General features: G+C 41.0%; 1 protein-coding gene across 1 annotated transcript in view; it reads right to left on the bottom strand.

Moving 5' to 3' along the window:
- Window positions 1-16,216, bottom strand: part of LOC147692370 (cytochrome P450 2A13-like) — a 162,133-nt gene that overhangs the window by 61,574 nt on the left and 84,343 nt on the right. Inside the window, exon 5 of the mRNA XM_086938593.1 lies at window positions 14,742-14,883. Coding sequence (XP_086794719.1) covers window positions 14,742-14,883 — 142 coding nt within the window. The remainder of the gene's footprint in view (window positions 1-14,741; window positions 14,884-16,216) is intronic.

The raw sequence follows: 16,216 nt of genomic DNA, 5'->3' as shown, positions 1-16,216 counted from the left end.
AATGGATATAGTGCCTCGCGCAATATGGTCTGGGATGCGTTTAAGGCAGGAGTAAGGGGGGAGATGGTTGCTTTCATCTACCACAAAAAACAGTAACAAGAGAAGAAGATCAAGCAACTGCAAATTAGGCTTTGGGACTTAGAGAGAGCGCATATAGGTAAGACAGTTCAGGGGCCGGATGTTGATACTACCCAGTTAGATATTACTTTGACTAAAGCAGAAATTGGGGCATATTATTCCCAAAAGGTAGCAGCAGGATATCAGACTCATAGGTCAGAGAGCTATGAATATGGGGAAACAGTGGGAAAACTCCTTGCCCTAAAGGTTAGACAAAAGACGGTGACGAGCCAGATAACCTCAATGATAAGTCGGGGTACCTTACACACAGAACCGGGGGATATAGTGGATGTTTTCCATAGGTTTTATCAAGATCTCTTTACAGAAGAGGAACAGGGCCCACATGGAAATGTATTTATGAGAACTAGTGAAGAGTATAGGAAGTTGGGGGGATATGAGAGATAGGTTGGAGACAGAATTTATAATGGAAGAAATATATATAACGATACAGCAGCTGGTCTTAGGTAAGGCAGCTGGCTCGGACAAGATCCAAATAGAATTTTATAAAATCGTTTTAGAAGAGCTAGCTCCTTTGCTTTGGGATCTGTCTTTGAAAGTGCGATATTCTGGAGATCCACCAGATTCTTGGAATTGTACCAATAATGTTATCTTCCCCAAAAAGTGTAAACCACAGGATATGCCTAATTCTAATAGACCCATCTCCCTAATTAATGCGGACGTAAAAATGTCTTCCAAAATGTTGGCGAATTGCCTCCAGTGGGTCATAGCCAGACTTGTATCACCTTGGCAACACAGCTTTGTCCTGGGTAGAGATACAACCAATCATGTAAGACGAGCTGTGACCTTATTTGGTATCGCACAGGAAACTAATGATAGTCTGGCTATGATCCTCCTGGATGCTGAAAAAGCATTTAACAGGGTTGCATGGGAGTATTTATGGGGAATTTTGGAAGCCAAAGGATTTGGCCCTCGGGTAATTCATGCAATTAAAGTTATGTAGAAGGCACCATATGCAAAGTTACAGCTGATGGCAGAGAGTCAGACATTATAAGGGTAGCAAAGGGGACAAGGCAGGGGTGTCCCTGTTCTCCAATTTCATTTGCCCTGTATATAGGCCCATTCCTTCAAGTAATAATTGAGAATCAGGCAATTATACCAGTGACAACTCGGGAGTACAATACTACATTTTTGGCTTACGCGGATGACATTGCAGTATTAGCACCTGACCCTGAGGGAGGAATGAAGGAAATAGAAACCATGGCTACTGTATTTGGTACGGAGTTGGGGTACCTATTGAACAAATCCAAGACCCAGATAGTCTGTTCTGAAAAGGTTATTTATCAGGATAGCCGGAGAGTACCTACGGCCACCTATGTTGGGGTTAGGGTTAGTCCGGATATAGATCAGATTGCCCATATCAACTTTTCCTCCTTCATTAATAAAATGGCTAATAACCTTAGGCGAATGCGCTCACTGCATCTAATCATTATAGAAATAAATAATTTCCTTAAAATGGTAATGCTCCCTAAGATATTGTATCTGTTTAGGGCACCCCAAATAGAAATCGAGGGGTCTATACTAAAAACTTTATTTAGTAAATTTTTCTGACAATATGGCAAGGTTGGGAGATCTTTAACGTTTCTTGTCTTGCCGCAAGCACAGGGAGGATGGGCTGCTCCTAATCATACCTTCTATCAATGGGCAGCATTTTTACAACATGGGAAGATACTTTTCTTTGATAATGATGGTAGAGTTAGCAGGGCACAGACTGAGGGTCTCCCGAAAATCCATGAGATGGCATTAGGGGGAAGGGCAAGAGCACTGCTGCTACGTCAGGTCGAACCCAGCTACTATTAGAAGGTTTGATTTAAGATTATTATAAGTGCGTGGGAAGTAAGGGGTAAAATTAAAAAACATATGAATATTAAGAAATTTACAAAGTATACACCCATCTGGAGATCATTGTTATGTCCCCCTAGGTTTTATGACACTAAAGGGAAACAATGGGAGCAACATTGCTTAAGGACAGTTGGGAATATTCAATCAAAAGGCCAACTTTACTCATTTGCTGAGTTACAAAGAGAGTACAGAATATCGGATGTGCATTATTTTAAATACCTTCAAATAAAGTTTTTTTTTAGAAAATGGAAAAAAACTGAAAAAATAGAAACACAATGGGCCAGTAGATTGGAAAATACTGATTTGGATATAGATATGTCATTGCTAAGAAAACGCTCTTGTCAGCCAATTTAAAGGCACAACATTGTAAAACAATTTAAAGTGTATATTTTACTCCTGCCAAATTATTATGGGGGAAAAGGGAAGACAATAAATGCCTTAGATGTGGTGTTGGGCCAGCAGAGGAGATTCACATGTTTTAGGGTGCGCGCAGCTTGATTTGTTAAAAACAGAACTAGTAAAGTTCTGGCAAAAGATTTTTGGTAAAACAGTGGAACTAACCCCTTCACTTATGATGGTGGGATTTGATAACAGTATGGGGCTGGATGAAGTCCAAACTAGCATCACATTTATTTCAGTTACTATAATTAGGTTAGATACAAAGGATCTGTGCACACGTTAGTTCGTTGACAGTATAAGTACTGTACGTAATTAGAACAACCACAGAACAAAACACAATGAGAGATGTTGATAGAAGTATTCTTTCAGTTTAGGTTTATTCCAGGTGCCCAGCCAACACCTGTTTCGTCAGGCAGTTACCCAAGACCTCTTTAGGGTTCTAAAGGACAGCTAATCAAAAACGTCAAAAGATACTCTCCGACGGTTTTACTTCCGTCCCGGCTGTAGGTTGATATCAGGCAATGTTGCTAGCAAGGACCAATTCTAGACTGGTAAGTACCAGAAAGTGGACCCCATAGATCAACATTTAGATCTATGGGGACACCATCCGGGCCAGGCGCCTTCCCCCCGCGCTTTCACAAAATGCCCTGTTCACCTCCTCCAGTGTAAGCCCAAGGTCAGCAAACATGGATTCAGGATTACCAATAGTTTCCCCATTGGCACCCTCTAGATTACTGATAGAGATTTCATCTAAACTATACACCTTCGAAAAGTAATCAATCCATTAGTTTTCAGCAATGGCAATCTCTACTGAGGGGCCCCCTCCGCATTCAGGAAGGGTGCTTTTACCGCCATCCAGAATGCCACGCTATCATTCCTCAGGGACGCTTCATGAAGTAATTCCCAAGTCTCGTTTCAAACTATAGCTTTACGTTCACTCAGGGCGGTTCTATATTCCCTTCTTGCCATCCTAATGTTATCTATGTTTTTAGGAGACTTATGTAGTTCCCCTTTTAATTTAGAATGGGCCTTGGAGCACTATTATCAAACCAACCCCACCGGTTTTTATTCTTCTTCTGCGAGACAGATAGTAAGTCTCTAACTGCCTCAGAAATGAACTTAAAGGAAGAAAGAATACTCGCTGGGGAAGCAGTATCATCCAGGCAAATATTGATGGCTAGTCTACACTTAGCTATAATATTACTAGTCATGGCTACACGGTCCACTTTTGACCATCGCAAACTATAACCATTTGTTTTATTAAGCGAGATGTCAGAAAGGACCTGGTCTATTTGGGCATGCCTAATAGGCGTATTACTTGGTGATAGAACTGAGAGGCACAACGGAAAATGATCGCTCACAGAGATGTCATCCACGTAGAACCGGTTCAATCTATGTGCCTGGCAGTTTGATATTAAGATATAATCTATGGTCGAGTCAGACCCCCTCCCATTAAAAGTGGAAGGCATAGGTATGAGTTTCGGAATTAGATCATTTGCAAAACCCAGATTTATACTAAAGATCAGGTTAATGAACATATCACCCAAAGGGGAATGACAAAAATGTGTATTGCACATACCATCCTCTTGCGCGACACCGCAAGTTTTGCATCCTTCACTTACACACAATACACAGTTAAAATCCCCTACCAAAATAGTCCTCATATCTGTATAATTTTTTCTATGTAGGGACAATAAACTGTTATGTAAATGAGTTAAAACGTCTGTCACCAATGGTAGCGGTATTTTATTATACAGGTTAACAAGCAGTATACAATGCAAACCATCAATGTGGAATAAAATTCCTCGGTAGTAGGGTTCCTCAGCATATAGCACTACCTTTTTAGTTTCCATCCTATTTGAGATGTAAGTTACCAAGCCCCCTTTTGCTCTACCCATAAGCCCTGCAACAGCTTGGGTATGAAGTGTCTTAAAGCCATTAATATGGATAGGCTCTTTAGCCCAGGTTTCTTGTAGGCATATAATAGTGTAAGTACTTATAAATTCCAGAACAACAGGTTTGTTAGTTTGGGTATCAAACCAGCGATGTTTCATGACACTAATTTCCAGCATGCTTTCTCTACTGCAATCTGATCAGCTGGGATGTTTAATTGACTTGCTACATTACTATCCCCACTTATTAGAGGCAAATCTGGTATATTGATGGTTCTAAGTTTACAAAACGTCTTATCAAATGAGTTCCATGTCCTGTGCCTCAGTAGTAGCAGGTGGGTGATTGTTGTGTTGTAGTATTCTTGTTAAGAATGTAGAAGTGTTCTTAGAATAGGAATGTATGTGTGGGGTTCCAGGGAGGGACAGTTGATGGGGGAATGAGGACATGTAGTCATCGTCGGTGATGTGTTATGAGCGGAGTTGCCAATAAAGAAGATATTAATTGAATTGGTGTAAGAGTCGACATTACAATTTGGCAACGGAGGACGGGCAACTCTGCGTGAACCCACATGAGGGAGCCTAAAATAAGGTGGAAGAAGCAGTAAAATTGGCCGAAGACAGAGGCAAGCGGAACGAGGAAATATTGAATTTGAGAGAAATGAAATACTGGAATTGACTGTGAGCGGAGGTGAGCGAGATTGCGAAATTTTGAATTGAGCAATTTAAAAGGAAAAGTTAAATGACTTACGTTTGAGGAGTAGCGCGCGAGGTGTCTGAGTGATCCCGTGGAGCAGTGGCAGCAGTGAGAAGCGCGTGGAAGGAGTTTGAGCCATCGCGCGCAGCAGCGGGAGCAGCCGTGTCATTGCGCTTGAGGATTGTGACGGAGAGGAAGGAAGGGGAATGCGCACAAGCTGATTGGCGAGCGTGTGACATCAACAAGTGGCGGCCATTTTAACGAGTTGGGAAGACTCGTATTCGATTTAAAGCAGGAACCGATCGTAAAAGGGTCGGATATAGGAAAAAAAAGGAAGTAAAAGAAACAGCAAGGGAATAAGGAAAAGAAACATTATTAGAAAGTAGTGTTAGTGTTGTGATTCACAACAAACACTAACGAGGAAGGGAAAAGTGAATTACAAACTTTACTTTAAAAAAAAAGAAGAAAATGTGTGCATCACAAACATTTACATTAACGCCACCAATACCATTTTTAACAGAACCTGGAGAACCAAAAATAAGATGGTAACAATGGAAAGTATATTTCAATAATTACATGTTCACTATCAAAAATGAAGAAATGACACCTGAAATTAAAAAAGGGATTTTGCTACATTCCTTAGGACCAGAAGGAATCAGGCAATATGTGCGGATGCAAAAGAAGGAAAGAGGTGAAGATGAAACGGATGTATATGAGAATGCTTTGGACGATTTAGAGAGATATTATGCACCAACGGTATGTGTGGCAATTGACAGATACAAGTTTTTCAGGAGAAAGCAAGAACAGGATGAGAAGATTGATGATTACTTGAGCGTTTTGAAAAGAATGGCGGAGAAATATAGATATGGACAGATAGAAGAGGAGTTAATAGGAGATCAAGTCATTATGCTCACAAACAATAAAAGGGTGCAAGAAAGATTATGGACCATGGGAGATGGAACACTGAATAAGGTGCTAGCGGTAGTAAGAAAGGCTGAAGTATCAGTCAGATGTTCAAAAGCAGCCCTGGAAGAAGAGAAAGGAAAAGATAAAGAAGAAGTGTGTGTTGTGAGAAAAACTATAAGAGCAAGCAGCGTTGGTGCAGAGAAGAGAGATAAATTTGATGAAGAAAAGACGGAGAAAAGTTATTTTCAAGCAACATAAAATGAATATAGAAGAGGAAGCACAACTAATTTAGCATGTTTTAGGTGTGGAAGTAATACACATTTGGCAAACAGCCAAGCATGTAGAGCAAGAGATCAAAAATGTACAGTATGTGGTTTAATTGGTCATTATTCAAGAGTTTGTTATAGAAGAGATAAAACTACAAGGATAAAGTATGTGACAAAGGAAGAAGATGAGTTGAGGAAACAAGCTAAGGAAGACGATTCAGATGAAGACGATTACATTTTTATGATAAGAGATTTTATTTTGGATGTAAAAAGTAAAGGAAGAAGTAAACCCAGATGTGAAATTGAAGTGGCAGGGGTAAAAGTGATATTAGTAGCAGATTCAGGATCGCCATATACTATAGTTGCCTGAATGGATGCCCAAGCACTGCCTTAAACTAAACGCAGGCAAATCAGAGATACTGCTGTTCGGAGGTCACACTCAACTGTGGAATGATAGCTGGTGGCCAGAAGCCCTGGGCACTCCACCTGCTCCGACACCAACAGCAAGGAATCTTGGAATAACAATTGACACCTCCCTGTCCATGAAAACCCATGTAGCTGCCATATGCGGTAAAGGCTTTGCAATACTAAAAATGCTTAAGAGAGTCTTTCCCTGGATTCCAATAGAGTGCAGAAAGATCCTAGTCCAGTCTCTCTTGATGAGTAGGCTGGACTATGGAAACTCCCTGTTCGTAGGCATGGCAGAGTATCTCTTCACCAAGCTCCAAATGGTGCAGAACGCAGCGGCCAAGGCTATTTGTATGAAAAGAAAATTTGACTCGGCCAAGAGCTGTCTGCGTGATCTCCACTGGTTGCCAATGAAGCAAAGAGCAACTTTTAAAATGATGTGTATCACACAAAGAGCACTGCACAAGACAGGCCCTCTCATCCTCAGAAACAGGATTCAGTTCTATGCTCCCACCAGGAACCTCCGCTCTCAATTCTCGGCACGGGCAAGAACCCTTCGGGTAAAGAGAGCCAGGATGGGTGAGCGAGCCTTTTCCCACATCGCTGCAATCAAGTGGAACGAACTGCCTATGGCCCTCCGACTCACAGAATGCCACTTGGCATTTAGGAAACATCTTAAAACTTTCCTCTTCCCCCATCTAGACTAATCCAACTCGACCTATGCCAACTGTACATGCACTTTAGTAATCATAGCGCCGTGATATCCCACTGGGATGATTGTTAGCGCTTTATAAGAAAATAAAAAATAAATAAATATAGTTAATTTGGATATGGGGAAGGAAAACTTTGAGAAGGGAATTGGTGTTGATCTACTGAAAAGTGACATAAATCCAAGAGGATTCACTGGGAAAAGCATTCCTATGGTGGGGTGTAGAGATGTCACATTTGAGTTTAAGGGGAGAGTAGCAGAGGGAAGAATGTATGTTGCGGAATATGAACCAAGTGTTTTAGGGTGGAAAGATCAGGCAAGCTTGGATATAATACTAAATCTGAATGCAAAAGAGCAAGTTATGGTGTTGGGTGAATTCAAACATGAGATAAAATTGAAAGAGAATGCTATTCGTTTAAATTATAAAGTCAGAAACGTCACGTTTACAGGAAGGAATGAATTGGAAAAGGAATTAATAAGGTTGGAAACATCAGGTATAATTGAGAGGTTTGAGTCATCGGTATGGAAAGGTGAGGTTTTAACAAAAAATGAAGGTGGAGAGAAAGAAGTAGTTATTGGATTTGCATTAAGGAGTTTGACACCAGCAGAAGATCTTTTTAATGTAACAGAAAGGAAGACCCTTGATTTGAGTAGTATGCCCTTACCGATTAAGGAAGTACTTAGGAGTGAGTGGGATGAGTATCAAATTGCTGTAGTGGAGGAAGAGTTCGAGAAGTCAATTGATAAAGAAGAGTGGCTTCTGCATTATGGAAAAGGTGAGTTGATGGAGGAAATAAAAGAGAAGATTTGAGAAGGTTGGAGAGAAAGGAAACCGGATGCAGAAGAAGATAGGTGCTTTTGGGAAGTGAAAAGTGAGTTGAGTGTAGAATCAGGTCTTATTTACAGAGGAGGAAAAGTCATACCACCTAGAACTTTGAGGAAAAGAGTAGTAGATTTATGTCATGAAGGACATTTCGGAGTGGTTAGGACAAAGAAGAGTGAAAAAAGTTCATATTGGTGGCCAGGTGTAGATATTGAGGTGGAAAGAGTAATGAGGGACTGCAAGGAGTGTGCTGATTCGGGTAAAAGTTTAACACCTTTGTCACCTGTAAAATGTCCTGAGATGGTTTGGGATTTGACTGACATTGATTTTGTAGAGGAGTTTAAAAAAAAAATTGAATTACACATTGGGAAGTTGAGATGGAGAAAATGTTGTGGGGTTATCGTCTCACACCTTCTCTCACTAGGTTGAGACCATTTGTCTATAGGTTGGTTGAGACCATTTGTGACGATGAGAGGTAGGGAGCCGGTAACGAGAGACAACATAGGATGGATGGAAAGTACAAAACATGTAGAACGGTCATCGGAAAGAGTTGAGGAAAATATCATAAAAGCACAGCAAGTGTACAAAGAGAACTTTGACAAAAAGAATGTGATATGGGTGGTAGAACTTGAAGTAGGTGGTTGGGTAAAAACTAAGAAGTGGGGAAAAGTGGCAAAAGGAGGAAGTGTATTTTCTAAGCCATGTAGGGTTGTGGAGTGTCTAAAGTACTCGATTAGACTTAGTGATGGTCGGGTATGGCTTATGAGTCAAATAGCTAAATGTAAAAATGTTAAAAAGCGGAAGAGGATGATGTTGGGGGAGCTTAAGCTATGTTCTAGGATTGGTTGTGGGAAGATGAAGTGGAAGATGAAGTAAGAACTGAAGAAGATAATTGTATAGGAAATGAAGAGTTGTGTGAACAAACTTGTACAGGTACAGGGAACTGTAAAGATTAGGAAGAGTCAACCATACTCCTCACTGACTTAAAGACTTTATGTTAGTGTAGTTTTGTTTATTTTCATTTTTATTTTATTTTCTTCTTGCAGACATTTATGTTGTATATAGTTTTTCCTTTGCTCATTTATTATTGATAAGGGGGAAGATGTGTTGTGTTGTAGACCATTATGTTGTATATAGTTTTTCATTTGCTCATTTATTATTGTTAAGGGGGAAGATGTGTTGTGTTGTAGTATTCTTATTAAGAATGTAGAAGTGTTCTTAGAATAGGAATGCATGTGTGGGGTTCCAGGGAGGGACAGTTGATGGGGGAATGAGGACATGTAGTCATCGTCGGTGATGTGTTATGAGCTGAGTTGCCAATAAAGAAGATATTAATTGAATTGGTGTAAGAGTCGACATTACAGTGATCTACCTCAGATACAGGATTATTGTCACAATAATTATTAGCACAGCAGCAATTATTTCCATTAGTGAGACCTAATGGGTGCTCAAGTCAATCTTGTTTGTTCAACGTACCCAGAACCCCCTAACGGTTATTACCTGGGATAGAGTAACTATACCAATCTTTAGCTAAGTATTATTTCCCCACGGGGCTGATGCTCCTGGGTCTTCCAGGGATACCGGATGGATGATAAAAGAACCCGAAGGGCAATATTCTAATATTGTGAGAATAGACTGTACTAATCTAGGCGATCTAAAAGATAGAACCACACAGTCTCCTTCCATCGTCTTTAGTGATTTGCCAACCCAAGATATAAGTTGAAACATTTTAAATTCTGAGAAAAGAATATCAGTCAACCCAGTCCAATTAGATAAAAGGTGTAATGATCTATTCCGTAAGGTTGACCAGTGTGCCACGCCATTTAAAAGGTTGGGTGGAACTTTGGCTAACACAATTGTGTATGGAGTGGCTTCTGGGGGAAGGTCTAAGAACGGATTTGGGCTAGTTTGAGTACCATTATTGTGATTGGGAGTGTTATTAGGTGCAGACGCTTCAGCTCCCTGTCTCAAAGTAGGTCCCCCACAATTTACTAGAGGAGCCATAGTGGAGGATATAGGACCCAATCCACTCCCAAGATTTAATCCACCCGAATGCAACTGATTAGGTTAAAGAGGTACGGGGGGATGCAGTCTATGTATAGTAGGTTGATTCTGAGCCTGCGCTCTACTTGAGTCAGTGTTTAGCCCTGTGGTTAAGCTTGGCTGCGGGCTACTTTGTGTCCCAGCCACAAATTTTCCACATAAACATTATCTGCTAGAGATCCATTAACATTCCTTGCCTCCCCACCTTTGGCTATCTTAATAATGTCAGAAATTATATCTATGAGGGGCCGTTCCAATTTCATGAGCATATCCTCAATTAATTTCAATTTCTAAGCCAAAGGGTCCAACATGCCTTATATCATCATCTCCATTCTCTTCCAAAAACCCTCCTCCGTAGTCAGTGGCGATGTGGTGTTAGAAACGCTTAATTGTTGGCTAATAGGGCCCTGATTAGACCCTCTTACGTAATTTTTTGCCTTTCGCCTAGTTATCCTCGAACTATCTGCCTTATTTGATGCTCTCTGTGCGCCCCTACCCTTCCTCTTCTTGATGGATGGTTCCTGGCTAGAGTTATGAGTAATATCAGTTTCCTGCCCTATGACAGTAGAAGAAGGGCTATTACCTGCATTTTGGTGTTCTGAGGGAGAAGTGCGTTCTGTAACAATACCTAACTCTGAGGTTTCCTGGGTCAAGATTACATTATCAAGCTGTATGGGATTTATAAGGGGGACTTTTAGCGTTTGCATGGTTAAGGGGTGCTGTGGTTCAAACGAAAGCCTGCGTTCAGTCAGTTCAATCTCGTGTATCAGAACTGATTCAGCTCTTAGAAGGAACGCATATAAAGTCCCCAACACCCCCTGCCATGTAGTGTGTTTACATTTACTCATTATCAGGTTACAACGCAGACAAAGATAATAAAAAAGGTGAGGGCAACAGATCACCAATAGCCTTGTAATAGTTTGAGTACCTCAAGTCCCAGTTCTTGGAGGTCTGGGCCCAGCCCAGCCTCTGCCAGTCTCGGACGGGCTCAGACAGGCCCCCCCTTGTTCCGGGCTTCGTCCGGGCGCGGTCCGCATGTGCGTCGCACTGTGCGGGAGTGTGCAGGCAGATTTAAAGCGCCCCTGGCACTCTCAGATGACGTTGCGGCTATACGCTCTCAGATGACGTTGCGGCTGTACGCGGCCGATAGGGAGTTCTGGAAACCGCGGTCCACCCAGCAGCAATCAGCAGACAGCAAAAAGAGGGACCCGCGGTGTGGGAGTGTGCAGGCACATTTAAAGCGCCCCTGGCGCTCTCATATGATGTTGCGGCCGTACGCGGCCAATAGGGAGTTCTGGAAACCGTAGTCTGCCCAGCAGCAATCAGCAGACAGCAAAAAGAGTGACCTGCGGTGTGGGAGTGTGCAGACAGATTTAAAGCACCCCTGGTGCTCTCATATGATGTTGCGGCTGTACGCGGCCGATAGGGAGTTCTGGAATCAAAAATGTTTCATTTATGTGTTACCGGTTCTTGCAAGTTGCTGTGATATACAGTGAAAATGGACGTAGTAAAGTGTTTCATTTGTGATGTGGTGTTTCAAGAAGATGGCGATGTATCTGTACTCACTAAAAGAGGAGTGACTGGAATTCAAAAAACATGCAAGGAGACAAACATATCTAAGTTTCAAGTTTGTGTTGGGCAGAAAGTTCACAAGAAATGTAGAGAGCGCTTTGTTAACTTGAAAACGCAGATCCAGGAGAAAGAATCAGATCCCACAACTTCTTGTATTCTACAGTCGTGTGAAACCCCGTCTTAATGACCGTTGAACATTTTCCAGTTGGAGTCACAGTGGCGATAATGCCCATTCCATGAAAAGTACCATGGCCATCTATTGCAATAATATGGTGATCAATATTATCAGCTGCATATTGAACGAATTTCGGAGGACTTTCAGAAGGTTCCACAAGGACTGGTATAGTATTTCCTCTTTCTGCTGCAGCTGAACGTTCAAAACGAAGAACTTCTGAATAGGAGCTGCAGAATCCCATATGATTTACTGCTTCAACTACAAATCTCGAGCTTGTATTGTCATGTAATTGAACTGCCAGCCCTAACTGCAACGGTGCAACTAAGACTTGTGGGCGCACAGCATGCATAATTACCTGTCCTATAGAAGCTACTTCTCTCTCTCTCTGTTGGTTTTATCAGTAACAAAAACTGATAATAGGAGCTTTAACGAATCAGCAATATAGATCACATTATAGTCAACACTACTCATGTTTTTAATGGGTGGATATATTTCTGGTTCTACAGGGATGTCTTTAATATAATTTCTTATTATTTCAGCAGCTGCCATAAGGTGATTGTTTCGATCCTCTTCAACATCTTCATGGCTTTGACTGTGGTACACTTGCAATACATGAGCAGCTGTACTTTTAAAAGTAACAGCATCAGCAGTCCCTGCAACTGTTCCTATGAAGATTTCATCTTCAAAATGCTCTTTGAGTTTTTGTTTCATATACTTGGAACTGTATGGTTCACTATCTTCTGGCAGCAAGCCTCGCACTTTATTAACAAGTTCTTTAACAGTAGTTTGTTCTTCATCATTTTCCTCCATGTATTTAACTACTTGAAGAAAAGTTTCCTGGTGAACTGAGTCCTCTGGTCGACCTGAAGATATTGGAGGGTTATCAGTGAACTGCCCGGGAATGAATTTTCCAGTATAAAAATTGACAGAACACTGTTTGTGGTAGCGTGCATCTACTGCATGTAAATCAGACACATTTTGGATACGTTTCTTAACTTTGTCTGCCCATTCATCATTGCGTTTGTTGCATTTTTGTAGATGCACAGTATTATTCTGAAATTGACTCACAGCTCTATCACTATGATAGTCTCAAGTAGGGGTAGTCCTTGAGGATGATGCAAACATGAAGTGAGAGGTCTACATCAACGAGCGACAAACACTATAGTGACCTCAAAGATGAGATTGGCCTCAAATGTAAAAGATTTTTCGATTTTAAAATATTCAAAGAATATAGTTGTCTAAACTGTCATAATTCCTCCAGGGTTGCTCACCCAAATACCAGCCGAGGAACATAGCCCATAAAAAACCGAAGGATACAGTATGTGCAATTAGGCTACATCCAATGGCTAAAGCTCTTTTCTTAGGCCTTCTTTAGCATCTACTCCTAATGTTAAGTCCATTTTTCATTTGTAATTGCCTAGAAAATCACCCCTTCTCTGATATTTATTAAAGGATGTGGCAACATGGTCGAATCCAAAGTCAAATATCATCTTTAGATTAATGTCTTGTCGGACAAATGACAAGATGGCCAGTTCTGACATTAGCCAAGTGTTATGACACAGTAGTTCCAAAAATATGCAGTGATGTTCTTGCATTTTGAAAAATCTGCAGTGCAAGTCCAAATTACCCTGTTTTATTATCCATGAGAAAAACATGATACTTTTGTTGTTGAACCACATCCCCCACACCCAAATAGGTTTGTGTGTGTTTTCTGTTACTATTTCTACTGTCAAAAGGGATTTACTGCAGACCTGTTAGCCTTTACCAGAGTAAATCTATGATTTCATCCAGACTGAGAAGGGGTCGGCAAGGAGTTTGTAAATCCATGTATGGACTCAAAATAGGACAGACAAGCAATCCGAAAAACTCTAATTCAATCCCTATAACGTTTATCCTCAGTTTGTTCAGAAAATATCTGAAATATGCAGAATGTCTTTTAACGAGAATGCTCTAGTTTGACCAACAGTGTGCATACATTGCTCCTGGAAATTTCGAAAGATATGGGCGCCGTGGATAAAATATTATGGATTATAACTGGGCAAGGAAGAGGAGGTATTGCTCTTGCCATTGGAAGGATCGGGCAGAGAGACTTGATGATTGTGAGGCCGGACCCATCACTGATAAGAGGGGTTAAGTTGAATATGACCCTTAGCACATGTACATGTACTATGTTGAACTCTAACCTCATGCTCTCTTTCAGAGGAACTATTGTTATACTTTTTGCACTATACTAATTGCGATTGCCCAGCTACCAATCTGTATCGTGTATTCATGATTTATTTGATTGTAAATTCAAACGATCAAAAATAAATCACAATATTTATATTCATGTTCTATTCTTGCTGATGTGCACATCTTGATCCAGTTGCATTGAAGCGTAAGCCTGATATTCAGTAGATTCTGTGGCTGAGATTACTTTTTTTATTTCCTCATTATGCTGCCCTAACAGGTGTGCCGAGGCCTGGGTTCAGTGTTCAACGTGCCATTGCAACCAAACTGCATCCCATAAAACGAGGCCCAAATAGGCCGAAAAACTTCAGGGTTGCTTGTTTTCTGGTTCAGTCTAGGCTGGCGGTTCAGGTTGAACTGCTGCTTCTGGAGCAATAGCAAGGGTGATTAGCATATTGCAGCCTCCTACCACAGTCTGCACAAAAGTTGCACTGGAATGCAACCCTAGGTAATTATTACTAGAAGCGGCCATTAATTCAAGAACTCCATTCTTCATATTTTATTTTCTCTGTACTATTTGCTGTTCGTCCCACCTCGGTCACTTCCTTGCCTCCATTAAGAACACAGTATATGATAAAACATGATATATAATGTTGCATTGCGTTTTTTAATCCATTGATTTATAAGATAGATAGCAGTATTTTGTACCTGTAGAAAATGGGACAAAAGCTAGATTTTTCTTAATTCCACCACTGTCACTCAAGAAGCGTTCCGGCTTGAATTCTTCAGGGTTTGGAAATTGTGTTGAGTCGCGCAGTACAGTAGATAGCATTGGTAACAAATCGGTACCCTGAAAGAAAATGATTTAAGCAAATTTATTTGGGGAAAATTGTTTCGTTTACATATTGTCTAGGGAATGGTGGAAAACAACTCTATTTTTAAATATTTATGGCCCTACCTTTTTCCAACATGTAAAGCTTATCAAGTGAATACACAATTGCCCTTCTCCGTCTGAGACACTAGAATAAGAACATCACACTTACAATACACAATTTTTTACTTGGATCATTTAACCATTTAAAACTACCCACACACTTCACAATAGGTAATTGAGTTTTCAATGTTGGTGAGTATGAGGTTTGGATTGCACATTTCGACACTTAACAAATAATAGTATGATGTAGACCTGTAAAGATAAGGAAATATCTTCCGCTATTTTTAATAAAGCAAGATAAGCCACCATTGCCCTTTGTTGGTACTTGGTATGGAGATCAATACACTGCGGGTCAGACTTCTGCAGATCGTGATGGTCTGCACTCAGCTCATAACAATTCGTTCAGCTCTGTGACACCAGCTGGAGTTTCCAAGGTTATTCCTAGACCTTGGCCGTCTCACAATCCCGAATAAGGGTTGTACTCTGCAATGTACTGTTGGGACTGAAAACTGCTTACACAGCTATTCATCACTTGTGTGCTGAGTAGGTGCAAAATACGAATGCACAAGGAGTAGGTATCTCAGTCTCCTTCCTCCACGTGGGTGGACAACTAAGACAAGTACTTTTAGTTTCATCAGTCACCGAGAAATAGAACCTGCGTCTTTCATACTCTGTGGGGCATATTTACAAGGGCATTATCGCCGCTTTAGCAGCACTTTTTTGCCGCTAAAGCAGCGATAATTTCATTGCCCTATTAACAAGGTGGCGCTAACATGCATTAGCACATGTTAGCTACCGTTTTTGTAACGCCACGCATCTTTGCGATATACATCGCTAATGAGATGCACAGGACATTGCGTTATTTACAATGCGGCCCCAGAACCACGCAGCGATGATGAAAGCCGCCCTTAGCTCGGTTTTTGCAGGATCCTTAACGACTGGTCAAAACTCGACTTAGGCATATTTTGAATGGAAGGTGGATTGTTTGGTTACGTCCACACTCCCCTATTATCAAGCTTTTCATTAGCGTGTGAAATCATCGCTTGATTTCACAAGTTAATGATGAATATTGGCGTCTATTGCAGGTTTGTACATCGCCTGTGAGCAAGGCATTGTAAATACGCCGCTAACACGGCGATGTAAACCAGCGATAGGCGGCGATATTCAAAATCGTGCTAAGCGTGATTTGCAATGTTTAGCGTGAAGCGTTGATAATAATCCCCCCCCCCGTGTTCCTACACAATGGAAC

Source organism: Lissotriton vulgaris, chromosome 9 (assembly GCF_964263255.1).
Source record: "Lissotriton vulgaris chromosome 9, aLisVul1.2, whole genome shotgun sequence".
Lineage (NCBI taxonomy): Eukaryota > Metazoa > Chordata > Amphibia > Caudata > Salamandridae > Lissotriton > Lissotriton vulgaris.
Note: the sequence above shows the minus strand (reverse complement) of the source record. Positions and strands in the feature narration are given on the sequence as shown.